The sequence below is a fragment of the Anser anser genome (genome assembly GCF_964211835.1).
Source record: "Anser anser genome assembly, chromosome: 21".
In the NCBI taxonomy this organism is placed as follows: domain Eukaryota; kingdom Metazoa; phylum Chordata; class Aves; order Anseriformes; family Anatidae; genus Anser; species Anser anser.
This window is the reverse complement of record NC_139742.1, coordinates 1,176,577-1,194,285: the sequence shown is the minus strand read 5'-3', so window position 1 is coordinate 1,194,285 and position 17,709 is coordinate 1,176,577. Positions and strand designations below refer to the sequence as shown.

General features: G+C 60.7%; 1 protein-coding gene across 5 annotated transcripts in view; it reads left to right on the top strand.

Moving 5' to 3' along the window:
- The first annotated feature begins 1,725 nt into the window (after positions 1-1,725).
- Positions 1,726-17,709, top strand: part of ABCA2 (ATP binding cassette subfamily A member 2) — a 43,575-nt gene continuing 27,591 nt past the window's right edge. For 2 of the 5 annotated variants that reach the window (XM_083807309.1, XM_083807307.1), the window contains exons 1-3: positions 1,726-1,999; positions 14,894-14,987; positions 17,537-17,648. In XM_083807309.1, the coding sequence (XP_083663435.1) occupies positions 1,934-1,999; positions 14,894-14,987; positions 17,537-17,648 (272 nt within the window). In that variant the 5' untranslated portion in view covers positions 1,726-1,933. Of the gene's footprint in view, positions 2,000-14,893; positions 14,988-15,029; positions 17,649-17,709 lie in introns of those variants that run through there. The other 3 variants (XM_083807308.1, XM_083807310.1, XM_083807311.1) reach the window with 3 other exon arrangements.

The window sequence follows — 17,709 nt, the reverse complement described above, 5'->3', positions numbered from 1 at the left end:
ATGGTTGAAGATAGCATCAACAGCGGAAAGGGAGCAAGGGGGTACAGAGAGCCAGGAGGGAGCTGGTTGGAGGCAGGGACAGGGCAGAAATGAAACAAAACAGTGGAATGGAAAGAGAGGGGGAGGGATGGAAGGATGGCTGGCTGGTTGTCTGTATGGAACGAAAGAAGGAAGGAAGGGAGGAAGGGTAGATGTCTGTCTGGTTGGTTGGATCAACAGGACAGAGTGAGGGGAGGGACAGAGCTGGCCTGGTTCAGTACCTGCTGGTGTTGAGGACATCCTTCCCAGCCTCAGAGTCACAGCTGGGATGGGGCAGAGCTTGCTGCAGGCAGCTGGTCCCCTCCAAGAACAGATGTGGACAGCCCACCACTTCTCTTGCCCACACATTGGTTGGGCAGGAGCTGGGCAGCCAGCAGCCAGCTGGGCTGAGGGCAGCCAGCACACAGGGACACCAATGCCAACCTCACATGCAGGCAGCCTGGGCAGCCAGCCCCTCCAGGCCACAGCTCATAGCAGGCCCATCAGGGAAGCAGGTCACTGCTGCGTGACAGAAACAACCATCACGAGAAGATTGCACCATTTAAACCCCTAAATAATCCGTCCCTCTCCACTGTACCAAGGAAGGTCATTGTCCTGAACACTTCTTGGGGTGAGATGCGCACCATGGCTGCAAAGGGCTTGCAGTGCCCACTGCCCCACCGTGCTCACCTTCTGGCGATGCGCTCCCCTGAGGCAGGTCTGCCCTGGAGGAACAGTGGTGGAATGGTGCAAATTGCTGTGAGATTTGTAACCCCCACTCTCAAAACTGACATCAGGGCATTTTACAAGGGCTGTTGAATGCCAGGACAGCAGCTCTACCGCTCTTCCACTGCCCCATGGCTGTCAGAATGGAGATAAGCAGTGAGGTCCTGTGGACCAGTAAGTCTCACTGACAGAGCATCCCTTTGCCTGGGGCAGGAGCCCCCCTCCTGGCCAGGCCATACAGCATGGGCAAGCCCGGGGTGCTGTGGTCAGCTCAGCTAATGTCCTTCTGGGCCTTCTTGGCCATGCACCCAAGGGCTCTGTGCCTTGGTTTCCTGAGAAGCAGGAATGACAAGCACGCACCCTTCGGCACAACCTGGCTTGCAAAGTGCTTGGTCGTCCTTGCACGATCCTACCTCCGGGCCCAGCACAACTGCCCCTGCTGCAGCGAGGGGCAGCTGGCTACCGACGGTCTTCTTCCTCCGCGGCAGCACGGCGGGCACCCACGAGTTTCGTGAACCGATGTCGGACCCCCTCCCCAGGCCCTCCGCCCTCCCAGGAGCCGGCTGGCGCGGTCACCGCCGGCCTCACCACCTCTCCTGCCCTCTCCTGCAGGAGCTCACACCCCTGACGCCCTGAGCCCGGGGGGTCTGCGAGCGCAGCGCTCGCCCTGCCCGGCCCGCCAGCCCCCGGCAGGCCTCTCCCCCACAGCCACCCCGCCGTCGCCATCCTGCCGCAGCAGGGCCCCGGACCGGCGGCGGTGGCAGGCCCCGGGCCCCGCCGCCCTGGCCGCAGCACGACGCCTCCAGGCCGCGGCAGCCCCGGGGCGGGCGGAGGGGGTCGCACCGCGGCCCCCCGCGGCGGACACGCGGGGGCTGCGGCCCGGCGGTGCCTTTAAGGGGCGGCGGCGGCAGGCGGCCCCGGGCCGGGGGCGGTGCTGCGCAGGGCCGGGCCGGTCCAGGCCGGGCCGGGCCGGGCAGGGCAGGGCACGGCCCGACGGGCGCGGGAAGGGGCACGGGCACGGGCACGGGGAGGTCTGCCCGCCCGCCCGCTCCCAGTCCAGCCGAGCCTGCTGCGGACAAAGGCGGCGGCGGCGGCCTGGGCATGGCGGTGGGCGGCGGGTGAGGCGCGGTGCCGAGCGGGGCGGGGCGGAGCGGGGAGCGCCCTGCGGCGGGGCCGGCGCGGCGCGGCCATGGGGTTCCTGCACCAGCTCCATCTCCTGCTCTGGAAGAACGTGACGCTGAAACGGCGCAGCCCGGTGAGAGCCGGCGGGGGGGGGCCTGCTGCGGGGCTGTGGCCCGGCCCGGGGCGGGGGGGGGGCGGTGAGCGGCAGCCCCCGGCCAGAACCCGCCGGGGTCCCCGCGGCGGCTCCGCCCGTGCAGCCGGCGGGGGCCGGCTCGGTGCTGCGGGCGCCGGCATCGCCAGCTCTGCGCTCCTGGGAAAGCCGGGGTGGCCGAGCCCTGCCGGGGGGAGCGAGGCGACGCGTCCCCCTCCCGGTGCAGGCTTGGGGTGCGGGGCCGAGAGAGCCTTCTCCGCGGTTTGGGGGCTGGCTCTGCTCCGTGCCCGGCCGTCCACCTGCGTGGGCAGGAGGGCAGCCCCGTGGGGCCGTAGGCTGCGCGTGGCTGGGGGCTTGACATCCCCGCGTGCCGTTGCGTGCGCTCTGGAGCCAGGCTGTCCTGGGCTTGGGGCTGCTTGTGACGCCTTTGAGTGCCGGTCCTCTCTGTTCCCTTGCTGCAACCCTTTTCTTCCTGTCGGTTAGGCTCTGGAGATGAATAATGCATGTGGCGGTGGATGCAGAGATCTAGTGATGTCCGCTCGCCTCGCAGGCCAGAGAGAGAAAGTGTGGATGCTGTCTATTTATAAACCCACAGAGCAGCTGAAAAACACCCCTCCTTGCCCGGCTGCCGGCATCTCTGCGTGCCCTGGCACAGGCTGGGCAGCTCAGTGGCGCACGTTTTGTAGCAGCAACAGTTAGGTCTCTCGCCTGTCCCTGCTCCCACCTCGTGCCTGTGGGAGCCGTCCAAGCCCTTGGCAGCAGCAGGCACTGTGTATGGGTGCCTGCATGAGGAGTCCAGGGCTGCTGATTAGACTCTCTCCCCTCTGCCCAAATGCCCAGCACGTGCAGCTCCTTCCTCCCTACCTTGGACCTGTCTCAGCTTCCAGAAGCACTGGGCGTTTGCAAGCTCTGTTTCTGGTCCCAAGGGCCGCGTCTCTGGTGTGGGAGAGCCTTCCCAAGTTCTTGATGTCTGCATGCTATAAATAGGCTTCTAAATTGTATGTGGGTCAGGGCTGTGTCTTCCTAGGGTGCTGGAGAGAGCTGCTCCTGCTTTTTGGGCATGAGGTCGAGAAACCTGGTCTATCCCGGGGGTTTGTCTTTGCTCTGCCCGCTCCTCAGCTCCCAGGGAGGTGGCAGAGGAGGCAGGTTCCCACCTCCACCTGGCTGCTGGTGGAACTGGCTTGAACCGCACGCTGTGCACATCCGTTCCGGTGCACATCCATACGGGTGCGTGCATTTGTGTGTGCTGGGGTTGAGAAACTCGTTTAACCCTTCTTTGGCCTCTTCTGCCCAGTGTGTCTAGGGGAAGGCAGGCCTGATCCTGCCAGGCAGGTGGGGGATGCGATGGGGGGTGCTGGGGCAGCCTCTGCCGCACAGATTGCGGGTCTGTAGGGCCCACGTGTGGGAAGGGCTGGAGGTGAGGTGCCGGTGGGGAAGGGCTGCTGAAGGTCCTGGCCGAGGAGGAACCCCGAACCCCATCGCGAAGGGCGTGGGCTGGCCGGGGGAGGGGTGCGCTGGGCACGGAGGGAGCTGGTTATTTTTAGAGGATGGGGGAGGGTAGCGAGCTGCTGCTCCCAAGCTGGTGATTCTCTTTCCTCTTCCCCCTCCCAAATATCCTGCAGGCCTGATCCTGCGTGTTCTCCTTCGCCGGCAGCATGCGAGCCTTGGGCCCTACTTCATCCTGGCACATGGAGCGCTGGAGACAGCTGGGGGTGCGCCGGGCCAGGGAGGGCACGGGCAGGACCGGACCGAGGCTGTGCCATGGGCAGGTGCCCACCGGGGCAGCCCCTGCACGGTGGATGAGGGTGATGCTCTCGGCTGAGTCATCCCCACCCTGTGCCCTGAGTGCAGCCAAATGGTTGTGGCCGGGGACTGCCTCGTCCCTGTGTGTCACAGACCCCTGTCCGCAAGGGCCAGCAGGCCTACACAACTATGTTGGGTCTCGACAGCTGCCCCTGGTGTCTGCTGGCCCTCAGCAGCTGCCCCAGACCTGGCCACCAAGCCCGACAGGTTTACAGTGTGGGGCTGCGTGCATCTTTTGGGCACCCGTTTCTCCATGCCTCCTCAGCTCTGCAGGCAGTGCAGGAGTGCAGTGCAGAAAGCTGCAGTGTGGCTGCCAGCTCCCAGGCTGCTGGGCAGGCAAGGAGGAGAGTGAGGAGCCTGGGCCCAATCACCTCTGTGTGCAGGGGCCGTCATCTGAGCGGGGCCGGGGAAGGGCTGGCACCTCCTTGCCCCCAGTGATGCCACATGAGGGTGCAGAACAGCAGCCCCATCCCAAAGAGAGAGCTGCCCCTAGCACAGAGCATGGTCAGTGGCTGGATTTGGTGCAGCCCCTTGGACGTTTGTGTCCTGAAGACATGGGTGCCTTATGCGTGTCACCTGAGCTGATCTCTTGCTTCCTTGAACTCCTGCTGTGTCTGAGTCCTGCAGTCACCTCGCACTCCCCTTGTGCATGAGGACGACAGCCTGCCTGCTCCCAAGGCAGCTCTGCGCCCTCCCAGCAGCTCGGGAGCAGAGCTGGCTGGTGCTGGCAAGCTAGGGCAGAGTCAGGCCTGTGCCAAAATCCAGCATCGTCAACCTCTGTGGATCCCTGCAGCTTGCTCTGCCGGGGGGGGGGGGTGTGAGGCACACCGCCCTTGCCCAGGCTCCATCCAGAGCTGGACATCTCGCCAAGGGAAACCAGCCCCTGAATCCCTTGGGCTGACCCAGTGGTGCCAGGCAGAGGTTAGTGGACCAGGCTGGGTTGATAAAGCGCGGAGGAGCACAAGACCCTTCCCTGGCTTAGGTTCACCCTGGGGAGTCAGAGGTGGTGGTGGGATGGGAATGGGAATGGGCGGACTTCTGGCGCTGTCATGGAAGGAGCGTGGTGCCTGGGCTGCCCTTGCTCTGCTGGCAGCTGACTGTTGGCGTGGGGCACTGCACTAGGGTGCATGCCTCAAACCGTAGTGTCCTTTCCTTCCTGGTAATGCCTGGACCGGAGCCCTGGGGCAGCAGGGCAGGGGACAGGGAGGGTTTATCTCCCAGGCAGATGCCTTGTGCTTGGCAGAGCCCGTTGCTGCAGGCTCTGGGGCTCAGGAGAGCTGGGGCCAGTCTCTTGCTCTGCCACTGAACTGTTGGTGGCCCTGAGAAAGTCGCCTTCATCCTGGCACCCAGACTTGGGGGCTGTGGCTAGGTTAGCGCTCCAATGAGGTACGGCAGCGGTTTTGAAACAGACTTTTTCCTCAGGCTCTGCACTTGCTTAGGGCTCAGCTTGTCCACTTGAGAATGTAGCAGTGGCAAGTGCCAGCCCTGTGCAGGGTGGCCGTGCTATCAGGCAGCCGTGGGAGGGGGTCCTGACCCACTGTGCAACATGTCACTGTCTTCTGTGACTCTGCTTCCCAGCCCTTCCCGGGGGGGGGCTTGCTTTGCCCTGGAATCTTGGTCCTGCAGTGGTGGTGTCAGAAACCCTTGCTGCGGTCTTGAGACGTGCCATTATGTGTGGGCTCAGCAGGGAGGAGGCAGAGGAGCTGGGCCGACCGCAGGATCCATGGCTACAAACAAAAGCAGGGCAGGAGCATACCAGAGCTCGACATCACTTCATCTGTGGAAGAAACTGGCAAAGAGCAAGGACATCACCAGACAAACTTACCTACGGTATCTGTGCTGCTAAGCTCCTGGGTGGTGGCCGAGTTGGGCGCTGTACCTTGGCTGTGTCGTAGCACCCGTGTAAGGATTTGAGCCCAATCTGTGGGAGTCTCTGACTGCCCAGAGTGGCTGATCTGTTCTAGGGGCTATTTGGGGGTTTGGTTGTGATTTTTATTTTTCCTAGGGTAGAATTTGAGGCAGGAGCCCTGGGGCATTGGAGGTTTGAGCAGAACAGCATCACCTCAGGATGGAGTGAAGCCAGGGCTCCCCGTGTCCCAAGCACAGGCAATTCTCGGGTGCAGATGCTCAGCAGTCCTGAACAGTGCAGGTTTGAGGATTTCTTTGCACAAAGGAAAAATCCACGACCTATGGCACCTTGACTCTGCTGGGACTGGTGGTGAGCAGAGCTGTGTGTATCTTTAGGGATGGGCTCTCAGATAACTGTCAATAGTTAATTAAACCTACACAGGATGTAAAGTGAACAGGTGAACTCTCAAGTTACCCCAGGCTTTGTGTGAGGGTAGAGCCAAGCGTGTTTAGCCATCGTTCCTGGTTGCTTTCTGTGCAAACATGTCTGGGACAGGAAAGCAAGTGTCACTGGAGTTCCCGGCTTTGAAGTGCCAGTGATGGAAGGGTGCTGTTGTGTTTGATTTTACATTTTATTTGAAAGTGCTGGCTGCGCGGGACTCTTTTGGAGGAATGATAAAGAGGAGTTGAGACTCCAGGAACCGCTTCTGTGCCTCACCCTGGCCATTTGGGAGCTGCTGCAGCAATGCATGTACCAGGACACAGTGCACAGGCCTGGGGCCACAGCACCCAGTTCCTGACGAGGAGCTCCCAGAAGCTTCTTCCCAGCGCTGGATGGGAGCGGGGATCGGCCTTGGGCGGGGTTTGATCAGGCCGGGCTCTGCACTGACTCAGGATGCTCTTTGCCCCCCTCTTTGTTTGCAGCTGGTGCTGGGGAGGCGGGGGTGGTACGCACAGGCTGGGCCGGTGCTGGCGCAGCGCTGCCAGGCAGCATCCCCGTGAATCACCACCACAGCAGGAGGCTGCTTGCGCGCTGCTGCAGGGCTGGTGCAGGAACAGCACAGGGACAGTGCGGCCAGGCCTGGCCCGGCAAGGGCACCTGTTGCAGAGCGATTCACAGCCACGGCACAAGCTGCTGCACTGCTCCTCCCCTGCAGCCAGGCTCTGCCTCGCTCCGTGGCCTCTCCCTTCCCACAAAGTGGAGCGGGGCGGCAGTGCCTTCCCCATACTGGTGTGTGGTCATGGCCCTGCAGGCGCTGGCACCATCCGGCCTGTGCTAAGGCCAGGCACCTCTTGCCAGTGGGAGGGTGGATGTGTCCTGAGCTCGTGTGGGCATGTGGGACCTGTTTCACTGTGTGCTGCTTGGCATGAGCCAAAGCCGTGAAGGGCAGTGCACTTTTAGTGGGCAGCACTGGGGCACTGTACAGGGGGGATGCTGCAGGGCTCTCCAAGGGGCTGTAGGTGCTGTTTGGAGGGCAGCAAGGGGCTGTGAATTATTTCCTTCCCTCTTCACGTGCAAAGCTCCAGAGGAGCAACAAGGGGCCAAAAACACTGGATGCTGTGTTGTGCCTGAGCCTCAGCCTTCCCAAGTGCAGCAGGGCTCACATCCAAGGTCTGTGCATGGCAGAGCTTGTGCTTCGGGGGGAGCAGACGTGGTGCTGGGCTGCCAGGACTGCTTGGGAGTTGACTTAAGCTGGTCTCCCCCTCTGCAGGTGTTGGTTTGGGTGCGGAGAGGAGGTGGAGGGGTAGGGGCTTCGGTGCTGAGAAGTGACACCCACCTGGGAGCAGTGCTGCAGCCAGTCCAGGAGCTGGTCCAGCATTGTCACTGGTGCCACATCCTGATGGACCCTTCCTGCTGGCACTCAGTGACAGCAGTGCCCTCTCACTTCTTTACTGGGAGGGTGACAGAGCACTGGGACAGGTTGCCCAGAGAGGTTGTGGAGTCTCCTCCTCCGGAGATATTCAAAACCCACCTGGATGCCATCCTGTGCAAGGTGCTCTAGGTGATCCTGCTTGGCAGGGGGGTTGGGCTAGATGATCTTCAGAGGTCCCTTCCAACCTCAGCCATTCTGTGGGGCTGGCACAGGGGAGGAGCTGTCCTTTGCTCTCCTGTGGCTCCCCTCTTGGGGTCATGAGAGGCTTCAGCAAACCCAGGCAGGGATTTCCTTGTCCTCCAGACACATCAGGACCTCCAGCTTCCCCAGGCTGTCCCGAGCCAACAGTGCCAGTGCTGTGTGCTGGGCAGAGCCAGAGGCAGGTTATGAGGAGTGGAGAGGGGTGGCCGTGGGACCAGTGACAACGGGCACAATTTGGGCCAGATGAAATTGCGACTAGACATGGGATAATAGCAGCCAGACCCAGTGGATGGGCCAGTGGGGTGGGCTTGGCGGCCCTGGTGTGACCAGGGTTGTACTACAGGTGGCCCCATGGCTTGAAGCAGGCCCTGCTTTGTCTGGAGCATGGTACAGAGACCGGGGCTGGAGGGCAGTCACTAACGGTCAGGGCACAGGCCAGACATGGCCTTTTGGGTGTCCTAGCAGGGCTGGGGGTGCTCAGCCAAGTGGTGACCACCAGTGGGTGCCAGTGTCTGGATCCCTGCTGGGGTGCCACAACAGAACTGGCCCTGGATGTGGAGCATGCCTGGCGGGGAGCTCCACTCGGCTTCCTCTCTCAGGTACTGTGGGTTTGTGCAGCTCTGAACACTGCACTGGGATGCTGGGGTCTCTGATAATCTTCTCTCACAGGGACCACAACGTAACCCATTTGTACTTCTCAGCTCTAAGACCATATTTGCAGTAAGCAGGTATTTGATGATGCTGCAACTAAAGTTTGGAGCCATCAATGCACTTAAAATATTTCCTCTAGTCTTTAAAGTTGGGGCGTAGATTCTCAAGGAGATGAACCACTGTTCCCTGGGCCTCCTGCAGGCTGTCACCTTCTGCTTGGTGGGCAGGAGAGACTGGTGGGGAAATGGCAGCAGCAGGGCTCTGCTCCCTCCCTCCTCCCCAGGGAAGAGGTCGGGCAAACCCTGCCCCTCCCTCTTAGGTTCAGAACAGGGGCTCACCACAGGCCAGCCTTGACTGAGCTGTGTAACGTGGTGCTACTATGCCTGGATCAGGCCCAGTAAATATCCTTGCTTCTGCCAGGGGAGCAGCTGTCCTCCCGTGTCCTGGTGACAGACCAGGGCTGGGGAGGGTGCTGGTATGGTAGTTTTGGGGTGGAGGGACCTTGCTGGAGTTGCCACAGGGTTTGGGTTAGAGAAGTGGTTGAGAGGCAGCTGCCTGGTCCCAGCCTGGGGAGGCTCCTGGCTGCACCACTGCTAGGCCGTGCTGGCTGAAGGTGATGGCCGTGGGCTTAGGGAGATTTCTTGGAGCAGGCAGGAGGGATGGAGCGAGCTTCTGGCTGACAGCAGTGGGCATAGAGAGCTGGGCCTGGCTGCAGGGGGCATCTGGCTTAGCCGTCCAGGCATGCAGACAACCACGTGTCCCATGGCAGCTGGACTGGGGCAGCTGGGGACGCTGGTAGAGCTGTCCTGCCAAAGTCCATGGTCCAGTGTCTGCTTGGCAGATGAAGACCTTTTTCAGGCTGCACAGCATACAGCCCCTGCTAGCCTCTGGCTGCAGTGTGTCCCTCAGCTGTCTGTGGCGCTGGTCCCGAGCGCTGGCTGGAAGGGGACCACAGCCCTGTCAGCGTGGGTCACTGTGCCAGGCCGGGCCCTTTGCTCTCGCCCCTCGCTGGGCCATGTCCCATGGGTTATGTCCAGTGCTTCCCCCAGCACGGTGCCCTCCTCTTGCCCCTGCACTTATTCTGCCAGGGTGCCATGCTCCGGGGCACTGTGTGGCCTCCCCTGGGAGCTGCCTGCCTTGGCCAGTGCCATGCGAGCAGCACTTGTGCCAGCCCCTGTGCCTGCCTGGCTCAGAGCTTCGGGCTGGAGCCAGGAGCGTGAGAGAGGCTGAGCACGTGGGCCCAGCCTGCACATGTACCACGTATATGCCATGTATATGTGTACATTCCCCTGCAGCTGCGTGGACCACAGGCAGGTGCCCCACATTCGTGCAAACACAGCAATGGTGGCCTCATCCTGTTCAGCCCTCTGGCCAGTCGAGGTGGATGCCTGCCTGTGGAGGGGGTTGTACGCATCTATGGGCTGGATCCCCTCAGCAGCTGGGCTCAGGACCTGCCCCAGCCAGGCCTCCCCTATTGCTGGCACCCAGGCACAGGGACCCTGGGACCTGCATCCCTCCCGGCGCTGAACTTGTGCAAGTACACTCAGACCTGACCCAGTGCAGAGTCAAGAGTGGAACTGGGAAGGAAGGCAGTCCAGATTCTCCGATCAGTGTAGGGCATGGCTGGGCAAGTATACTGAACAGCCATGCTTACAGGGGCACAGCCATTTTTACTCCTTTATCCATCTGTTTTTTGTAGCATCACTTCCCGGTCAACCAGATCCATGCCTTTCCCTGCCTGTACTTTCTCCCACAGTAAGTCCTGTGCAATCCCCAAATGCTCTTGCTGTGTCCTCCAGTGTTCCACACCCATAGGTGGTGACCCCTGCTGGCACTGTGTCCACTGGCTGCTCTGGTGGCAGGTGGCCCTGCTGGGTGCCACCCCCCTGGGGGACTGAGGCTCTGCTGGGACAGGGTTCCTTCCCCGTGGGCAGGCCCCCTTGCCTGCCTGTGTCTCTCTGTGCCCCGTTGTGGGTGGGCAGAGGCACTGTAGCACATAACCTAGCTGTGGGAAGGGCTGGGCAGAGTATGGAGCAGTCGCTGTTTCCTCTGCACTCTCTTAGGGCAGGTGTCCCGGGTGAAGCTGGGGGACCCTGCAGTCCAGCTGTGGGTGGGAGAGTCTGGAGGAGATGAGGCCGGAGTGTGGGTGGCATTGCGGTACCCTCTGCGTGATGGGCTGGGTGACAGGGCTCAGGGCATGTGCTGGGCTTGGGGGTGAGAGCACCCACCTCTGCTCTCTCTGGGCATGAGGCAGCCTTGACCCCATGCCCAAGGTGTTCAGCACAGTGTGGGCAGCCTGGGGCTGAAGGGACAGGATCAGTCCCTGCGGTGTGGGTTGGTGAGCCCTGCTCTGCCACCACATCTGCCCATGCCGGGGGCACCCAGCCCTGGCATTGAGGGACATGGCAGTGCATGGGGGGTGCCCAGTGTTGCTCTGGGGTCGGGGTCAGGGATGGGGGGTATATTTGCTGCCCGGTCCTATTTCTGGTTTGTCCTGGAGACGGAGCCAAGCAAAAGGTCAATGACCTGCTTTAAAGAAAAAAAAACAAACACACAACAATGAACAGGCGCCTCCTTTTGCCAACAAGGACCAAACAGTCCCCAAAGGAGCCCTGCCTGGTACGGGCGCAACATGGGGTGTTGGGGGTGGTGGTGGAAGGACAGACCCGCACCCGTGTGTGCACAGAGGCACGATTGTGCGCCTGGTAAACAGGCAGGGGAGGGGGGCAGGCGTGGGCACAGGGGCGGTGATGGTGGGGGTGGTGCCTGGGACCAGTGGTGCCACACAGACAGGGATCCCCCCATCCCTGGCACCACTCCCAGGCAGCCTGGCTTCCTTCCTGCAGCACCCCCCATCCCCGTCCCTTCCAGCCCTTGTTCCACCATTCTCTTCTTCCCTTCAAATCAGTGGTTCCCAGCATGGAGTGGGCAGTGAGGAAGCTTTGCAGGGAGCTTTGCTGGGGCTGCAGTGAGGCCCTTGAGCAGCACCTGTGGGTGCAGCACCCATTGATGCAGCCATGCCCTGCCCACAGACCCTCCTGGCCATGGCCATGCACCAGCATGGGGTACGGGCAGAGGGGTCCCTCTGCTCACTGCCCTTTGCTGGGCAGAATTGTTTTTTAGCTGAGCAGTTCCAGCCCCTGGCTGAGGCTGGTGAAGAGGTGTTGCCATCAGAGACAGAAAGGCCTGGCTGTCACCTGTTGCGGACTGTGTCTTTTCAGGCAGACACTTTTGTTTTAAAACCCTGTATTAAAAACAAAACAAAACTGTTTCCCATTTTTGTGCCTGACCAATCCGGTGGCTTTCTATGATGGAGTGACTGCATCAGTTGACAAAGGAAGACCAATTGATGTCATCTACCTCAACTTCTGCAAGGCCTTTGGGGTGGTCCCACATGACATCCCGGTCTCCAAATTGGAGAGGGATGGATTTGATGGGTGGACCGTTCAGTGGATAAGGAATTGGCTTGAAGGTCGCACCCAGAAAGTGGTGGTCAATGGCTCTATGTCCAAGTGGAGGCTGGTGACGAGTGGTGTACTTCTGGGGTCTGTCCTGGGATCAATACTGTTTACATCAACGACATAGACAGCGGGATTGAGTGCACCCTCAGCAAATTTGCAGATGACACCAAGCTGAGTGGTGCAGTTGGTACGATAGAAGGAAGGGATGCCATCCAAAGAGACCTGGACAAACAAGAGAAGTGGGCCCACATGAACCTAATGAGGTTCAACAGGATCACAGAATGACAGAATCATTTCGGTTGGAAGAGACCTCCAAGATCACCTAGCGCAACCCATGACCTAACACTAACAAGTCCTCCACTAAACCATATCACTAAGCTCTACAAATAAACGTCTTTTAAAGACCTCCAGGGATGGTGACTCAACCACTTCTCTGGGCAGCCCATTCCAATGCCTAACAACCCTTTCAGTAAAGAAGTTTTTCCTAATATCCAACCTAAACCTCCCCTGGCAAAACTTTAGCCCATTTGCCCTCATCCTGTCACCAGGCACATGGGAGAATAGACCACCCCCCACCTCGCTACAGCCTCCTGTAAGGTACCAACAAGTCAAAGTGCAGGGTGCTGCACCTGGGACAGGGCAATCCCAGACGTGAGGACAGAGTGGGAGAAGAACTCACTGAGAGCAGCCTTGCAGAGAAGGACTTCGGGGTTCTGGTGGATAAAAAGCTCGACATGAACCAGCAGTGTGCACTTGCAGCCCAGAAAGCCAATTGCATCCTGGGCTGCATCAACAGAGGGGTGGGCAGCAGATCAAGGGAGGTGATTGTGCCCCTCTGCTCCGCCCTTGTGAGGCCCCACTTGGAGTAATGTGTCCAGGTCTGGAGCCACCAGCACAAGAAGGATATGGAGATGTTAGAGTGGGTCCAGAGGAGGGCCACAAAGATGATCAAGGGGCTGGAGCATCTCTCCTATGAAGAAAGGCTGAGAGAGCTGGGGCTGTTCAGCCCACAGAAGAGAAGGCTCCGGGGAGACCTCATTGCAACTTTTCAGTACTTGAAGGGGGCTTATAAAAAAGATGGAGAACATCTCTTTGCTCAATCAGATATTAACAGGATAAGGGGGAATGGTTTTAAACTAAAAGAGGGGAGATTTAGATTAGAGGTTAGGAGGAAATTTTTCACTCAGAGGGTGGTGAGGCACTGGAACAGGTTGCCAAGAGAAGTTGTGGATGCCCCATCCCTGGAGGTGTTCGAGACCAGGTTAGATGGGGCCCTGAGCAACCTGTTGTAGTGGGTGGCATCCCTGCTTATGGCAGGGGTGTTGGAACTAGATGATCTTTGAGGTCCCTTTCAACCCAAGCCATTCTGTGATTCCATGGTTCCTGTGTGGAGTTGCTGCTTTCATCCTTTGCAGCTGTGTGCAGGGTGCACTGGAAGGGTACTGCTCCAAGAAGGACTGGTGAGACGCGCTGGGGGGCTGGCTGCTCTGTGTCTGGAGGGCAGTGAGATAGCAGTGGGACAGACCTGCCCTAGGGAGCACGTCCAGAGATCACCCAGGTGCCCTGTGAGTTCAGCTGGTGAATCTGCTGGTACAAATGGGCAGCAGGGGCTGCTCCCGGGCTCCCAGGTGGAATGTGGTGGGTGTTTGCCGCTCTCCAGCACATCTGACCCCAGCCTGGAGGCGTGTGGCTGCCTGGCATGAAGCTGCCTTCTCCCCACAGGTGCCCAAGAGTTGTAGCCACTGGCTGGCACCAGCTGTGCTGAGGTGCTCAGCCCGTCCCACTGACAGGCTGTTCCCAGGAGGTGGCCAGCGCACAGGGAACTGGGCTTGTGCAGGAGCAGGGTGGGAGCTGCCACTGCCTTCCCAGGAGCTGCTTCTTGCCTGTTGCAGTTGGGTACCAGGGTCAAATTCAAAGGTGCTGTGGCTCAGCACCAGCAGGGGCCCTGGGGGCAGCATGGGCTCAGCTCAGCCCCAGCTCGGGCAGCAGCGAGGAGTGGGAAGAGCTGTCCTGGTTCCTGTGCCAGTGCAGCTGGATTTGTGTGGCTGGCTCCCGGTGTGCCTGGGGTCTGGTCTGGCCCTGGAGTGAGCTGAGGTTGGCTCACCTCACTCTGTGCCTCAGTTTCCCCAGCTGTGGTGTTTCCCCTGTGCTCGCTTGTGAGGGCAGCGGTAGGGCTGTGTTTGTGGTCTGAGCACTCTTGGTACAAACCAGCAGCAGCTATGCCTGCTTCTACGGGTCGCTGAAGGCATTGGTGCCCATCCCCAGGGCCTCTGGGCTATTGAGGGTCAGTGTTTCCTGGGGATTTGCAGCAATTTGCCATATGCAGCTGGTTGAAAATCCTGTCTGGCTGTTGCTTTCTGGGAAGGCACGGAGGGGGTGCCAGGAGGCCTGGACCCCCTGCACTGCCCCCAGTCACACATGGAGATGGTGCCAGGTCCTGATCGAATGTCTCCTCACCCCAACAGCATTGAGGTCTGCTGCCTACATTGGGTTCACAGGTGGGATGGGGCTGGGAGCTCCCTGGGGCCCAGCTCCACTAACAGAGCAATCACACAGGGCAGGGGCACTCTGGGCATGCCAGGCCAACCGCAGGGACCCAGCGGGGACAAGGGGATGGCATGACCAGGCAGCTGCTGACTGGGAGGGCACTGCCAGGAGGGTGACTGTGGCTCTTCGCAGGCCACAAGGACCTGGGGCTGTTGTCTGCCCTGGGCAGCTCCAGCTGTGGTGGCCCGTCAGGGTCTGGGCTCATGCCCTAGCACACTGTCTGATGGGCCCATCCTGTCCCATGGAGCCTCCTGGCAACGCTCTCCCTGCAGAATGGAACAGGCAGGGTGCGGGCAGGGACTAGCTGGAGCACCTCCGGTGTCTCAGCCATGGTGGTGCCACCACCCACCTGGAAGACATGGGCACAGTGCTGCACTGCACTGGGGCACGGGGCAGGGGCTGCCCGAGGGAGCTTCATCCTGCTCAAGCCTCTTCTTGGTGGAGGTCCTGTCCCTGGCTATCATAGTCCCTCTGCTTTGTGTCATCTGCAGTGGGTGCTGGCTTTTGAGATCTTCATCCCCCTGGTGCTCTTCTTCATCCTCCTGGGACTGCGGCAGAAGAAGCCAACCATCCCTGTGAAGGAAGGTGAGTATGATCTGGTGGTGCCTGGGACACCCACACCTGGGGGCAGTCTAGCCCCCCCCCTCCACCCCCCCATGGCACTGGGGAGCTTTTCCAGCAGCTGTCCCCATGAACAGCCTGGGGCTTAGGAGGACACTCTGACAGCTGGCAGGGACCCAGAGGAGCCTTTTGGGGACATAGGTATGGGGAGGGGCTGCAGACAAGTGCTGTTGCAGAAGATGGGCTGGAGAGCAATAGGACTTCTTTGCCAGGGGAGCTTCCTGGGGCTGGCCAGGACCAAGCAGCCTTCAGGTGCCATCAGCAGGGACATCTTGTCTCTGCCCCAAGGCATTCGTGGGACAGAGGGGTGGTGGGGCTGGGTGGTTCCGGGAGAGCTGCAGTGCCCCTGAGCACCAGGTGCGCAGCTGGGAGGCTCTGGGAAGGGACAGGGGGATGCGCTCTGTGTGTAGCTCCATGTGTTGCTTCAGGGTGGACTCTGGGGCTTGCTGGGGGCAGGGTGAGGCCAGCGAATTGATGGGGCAGGAGCTCAGGGTGCCCCGGAGATGCACAGCTGGAGCTCCATGGGTACCGTGCTGCCAGGAGGAGGTGGTGGCGCAGAGCTTGCCTGGCCTTTGTGTGGCAGCAAGATGCCTCACAAGATGCCTCCCTGGGCGGGTGCCTTCCGTGGGTATGGGGACAGATGCCTCAGGGCAGCATAGCGGAGCCAGGGGAGGCGCTGGCAGCTGGTGGCCATGGCCCAGTGTGACAGTGGTCTGAGCAAGTGCTGGCAAGGGAGAGCCCGGCTGAGGAGCATAGGGGATGAGCTGAGGGTGGCCGGCGCTGCCCTGATTCCTGCCCCGGCGCTGATATGTGCTCTGTGTTGTGGTTTTTGGTTTGGTTTTTCTTTCTTTTCTCTCACGTTTTCTTTTTCTTTCCCACCATCACCCCTGCCCGCCTGCCCTCCATGCCTCTACTGCATGCTCCAGTCTGTAAGTTGGTTGGGTGGGTGGGTGCCTCTCCCCTTCCCCTGCCATTGCCAGCAAAATCTTCTGGGGAGAAAGAGACCAGTTTGGATCAGCTCACTCTGGCCTAATCAGCACCTCTGTAACCTGTTGCCTTCCTCCTCCCTCCTTGGCTGGTGAAGATGAGCTTGGGCAGTGCAGTGTGGCCCTGCCTGCCTACCCGCGTTGTGCCAGCCGCCTGTGGCCCTCATGGCCCTGGCCCCCGCTGTTGCTGCCCAGCCCGGGCCGGCCCCAGACACTGCCTCCAGTGGCTTTTCCTTGCTGAGGCTGTTTAGCAGGTGCTGGGGCCACTCATGGCTGTGACCCTGGCTGGTTGGGCTGCAGAGGGCATGCCAGGCCTGGCAGAGCTCCCTGTCCCATCTTGTTGCCTCTCTCCTGGGGCAAACCCTGCTGCCTGCAGGCTCCAGTGCAGCTCATGATTGCCCAGTTGTGCCTGTGTCCCACTGGCTGTCCCCAAAGCAGCCAGTCTGGAGGCAGCTCTGGTCCCCTGCCACCGGGTCCCTGTCCCAGGCCCTCGCAGCTGGGACGGAGCTGGGACACAGCACTAGCAGAAGGAACCAGAAGGACAGCAAGAGGTCACCCAGATGCTAGTGTTGTCACCTCACCGTGGCACAGCTTACAGCATGGAGCCCATCCATCGTGTGCCTCAAGCAGGCTGTTGGCCCATCTATCTATGCCTGGGCACGTCTGCCCTGGGCTGTCCCCATTTGTGCCCAGAAGCCCGTCTTCACCAGCCCTCCTGTCGCGGCTGTGTTAACAGGACTGACCCACCTCTAACCAGGGGCACCGGTGGGTCAAGGGCTAACCCTACCCAGCCCTGCCAGGTGCTGCCCAGTGACAGCCTTTGGTCCCCCTCAGGAGGGATCTGTGCAGGCTGCTGTGCTTGCCCTGCCCAGGGAATGAGGGGAAAAGGCTGCGGCTGGTGAGGGCTCAATCCTGTCTAGGGGTGAAGGTTTGCTGTCTCCTCACTGCTCCTCATTTTCTCCATCTCCCCCCTCACCGTGTCTCCATTTCTCACCTCCATCAGTCTCACGTCGGGGCAGCCAGGTGGGGAGGAGGATGGGTCTCAAGAGGGGCCCTGGCCTGTGGGTGACAGCTCTTCCCTGTTGTATTCTTCCTTCTTCTCTTCCTCTGGAAATGCAGCAGTGCCTCTGAGGTTACTAACAAGAGCGGCCAAGAGGCCGGGGGAAGTTGGTGGCACTCCTGTGGGCAAGTGTCAGAAGTCAGCACCATCCTGGGGCCGAGCGGCCACCATCATCCGGGGTGGAGTGGGCACAGGCAAGGTGGCACAAGCTGGGGTGGCTGTGGAGGTGGGAAAGATTTGCCCCTAGCCCCAAGGGGCTGCCAGCAGGGACGGTCTTGGTGGCCATGCAGGAAGGCTGCAAACTTCTGACCTTGGCTGCCCAACGTCCCCCGGGGCTTGCAGGGCGCAGCAAGTGCTTCTCTCTGAACTGAGTGTCTGTCTCTCCGGTGGCCCCTGCCTGCCCTTGCCTCTCCTTTTTCCCGCCCCTGCCTTCCCCTGCCTCTTCTGTGCTCTCTCACTGGCTCCAGCTTTCTACACGGCGGCCCCACTCACCTCGGCTGGGATCCTGCCTATCATGCAGTCCCTGTGTCCCGATGGCCAGCGTGATGAGTTTGGCTTCCTGCAGTACTCCAACTCCACGTGAGTCACACTCTTGCTGCACTCTTCTTGGTCCTGCACATGTGCACACACACGGACATGC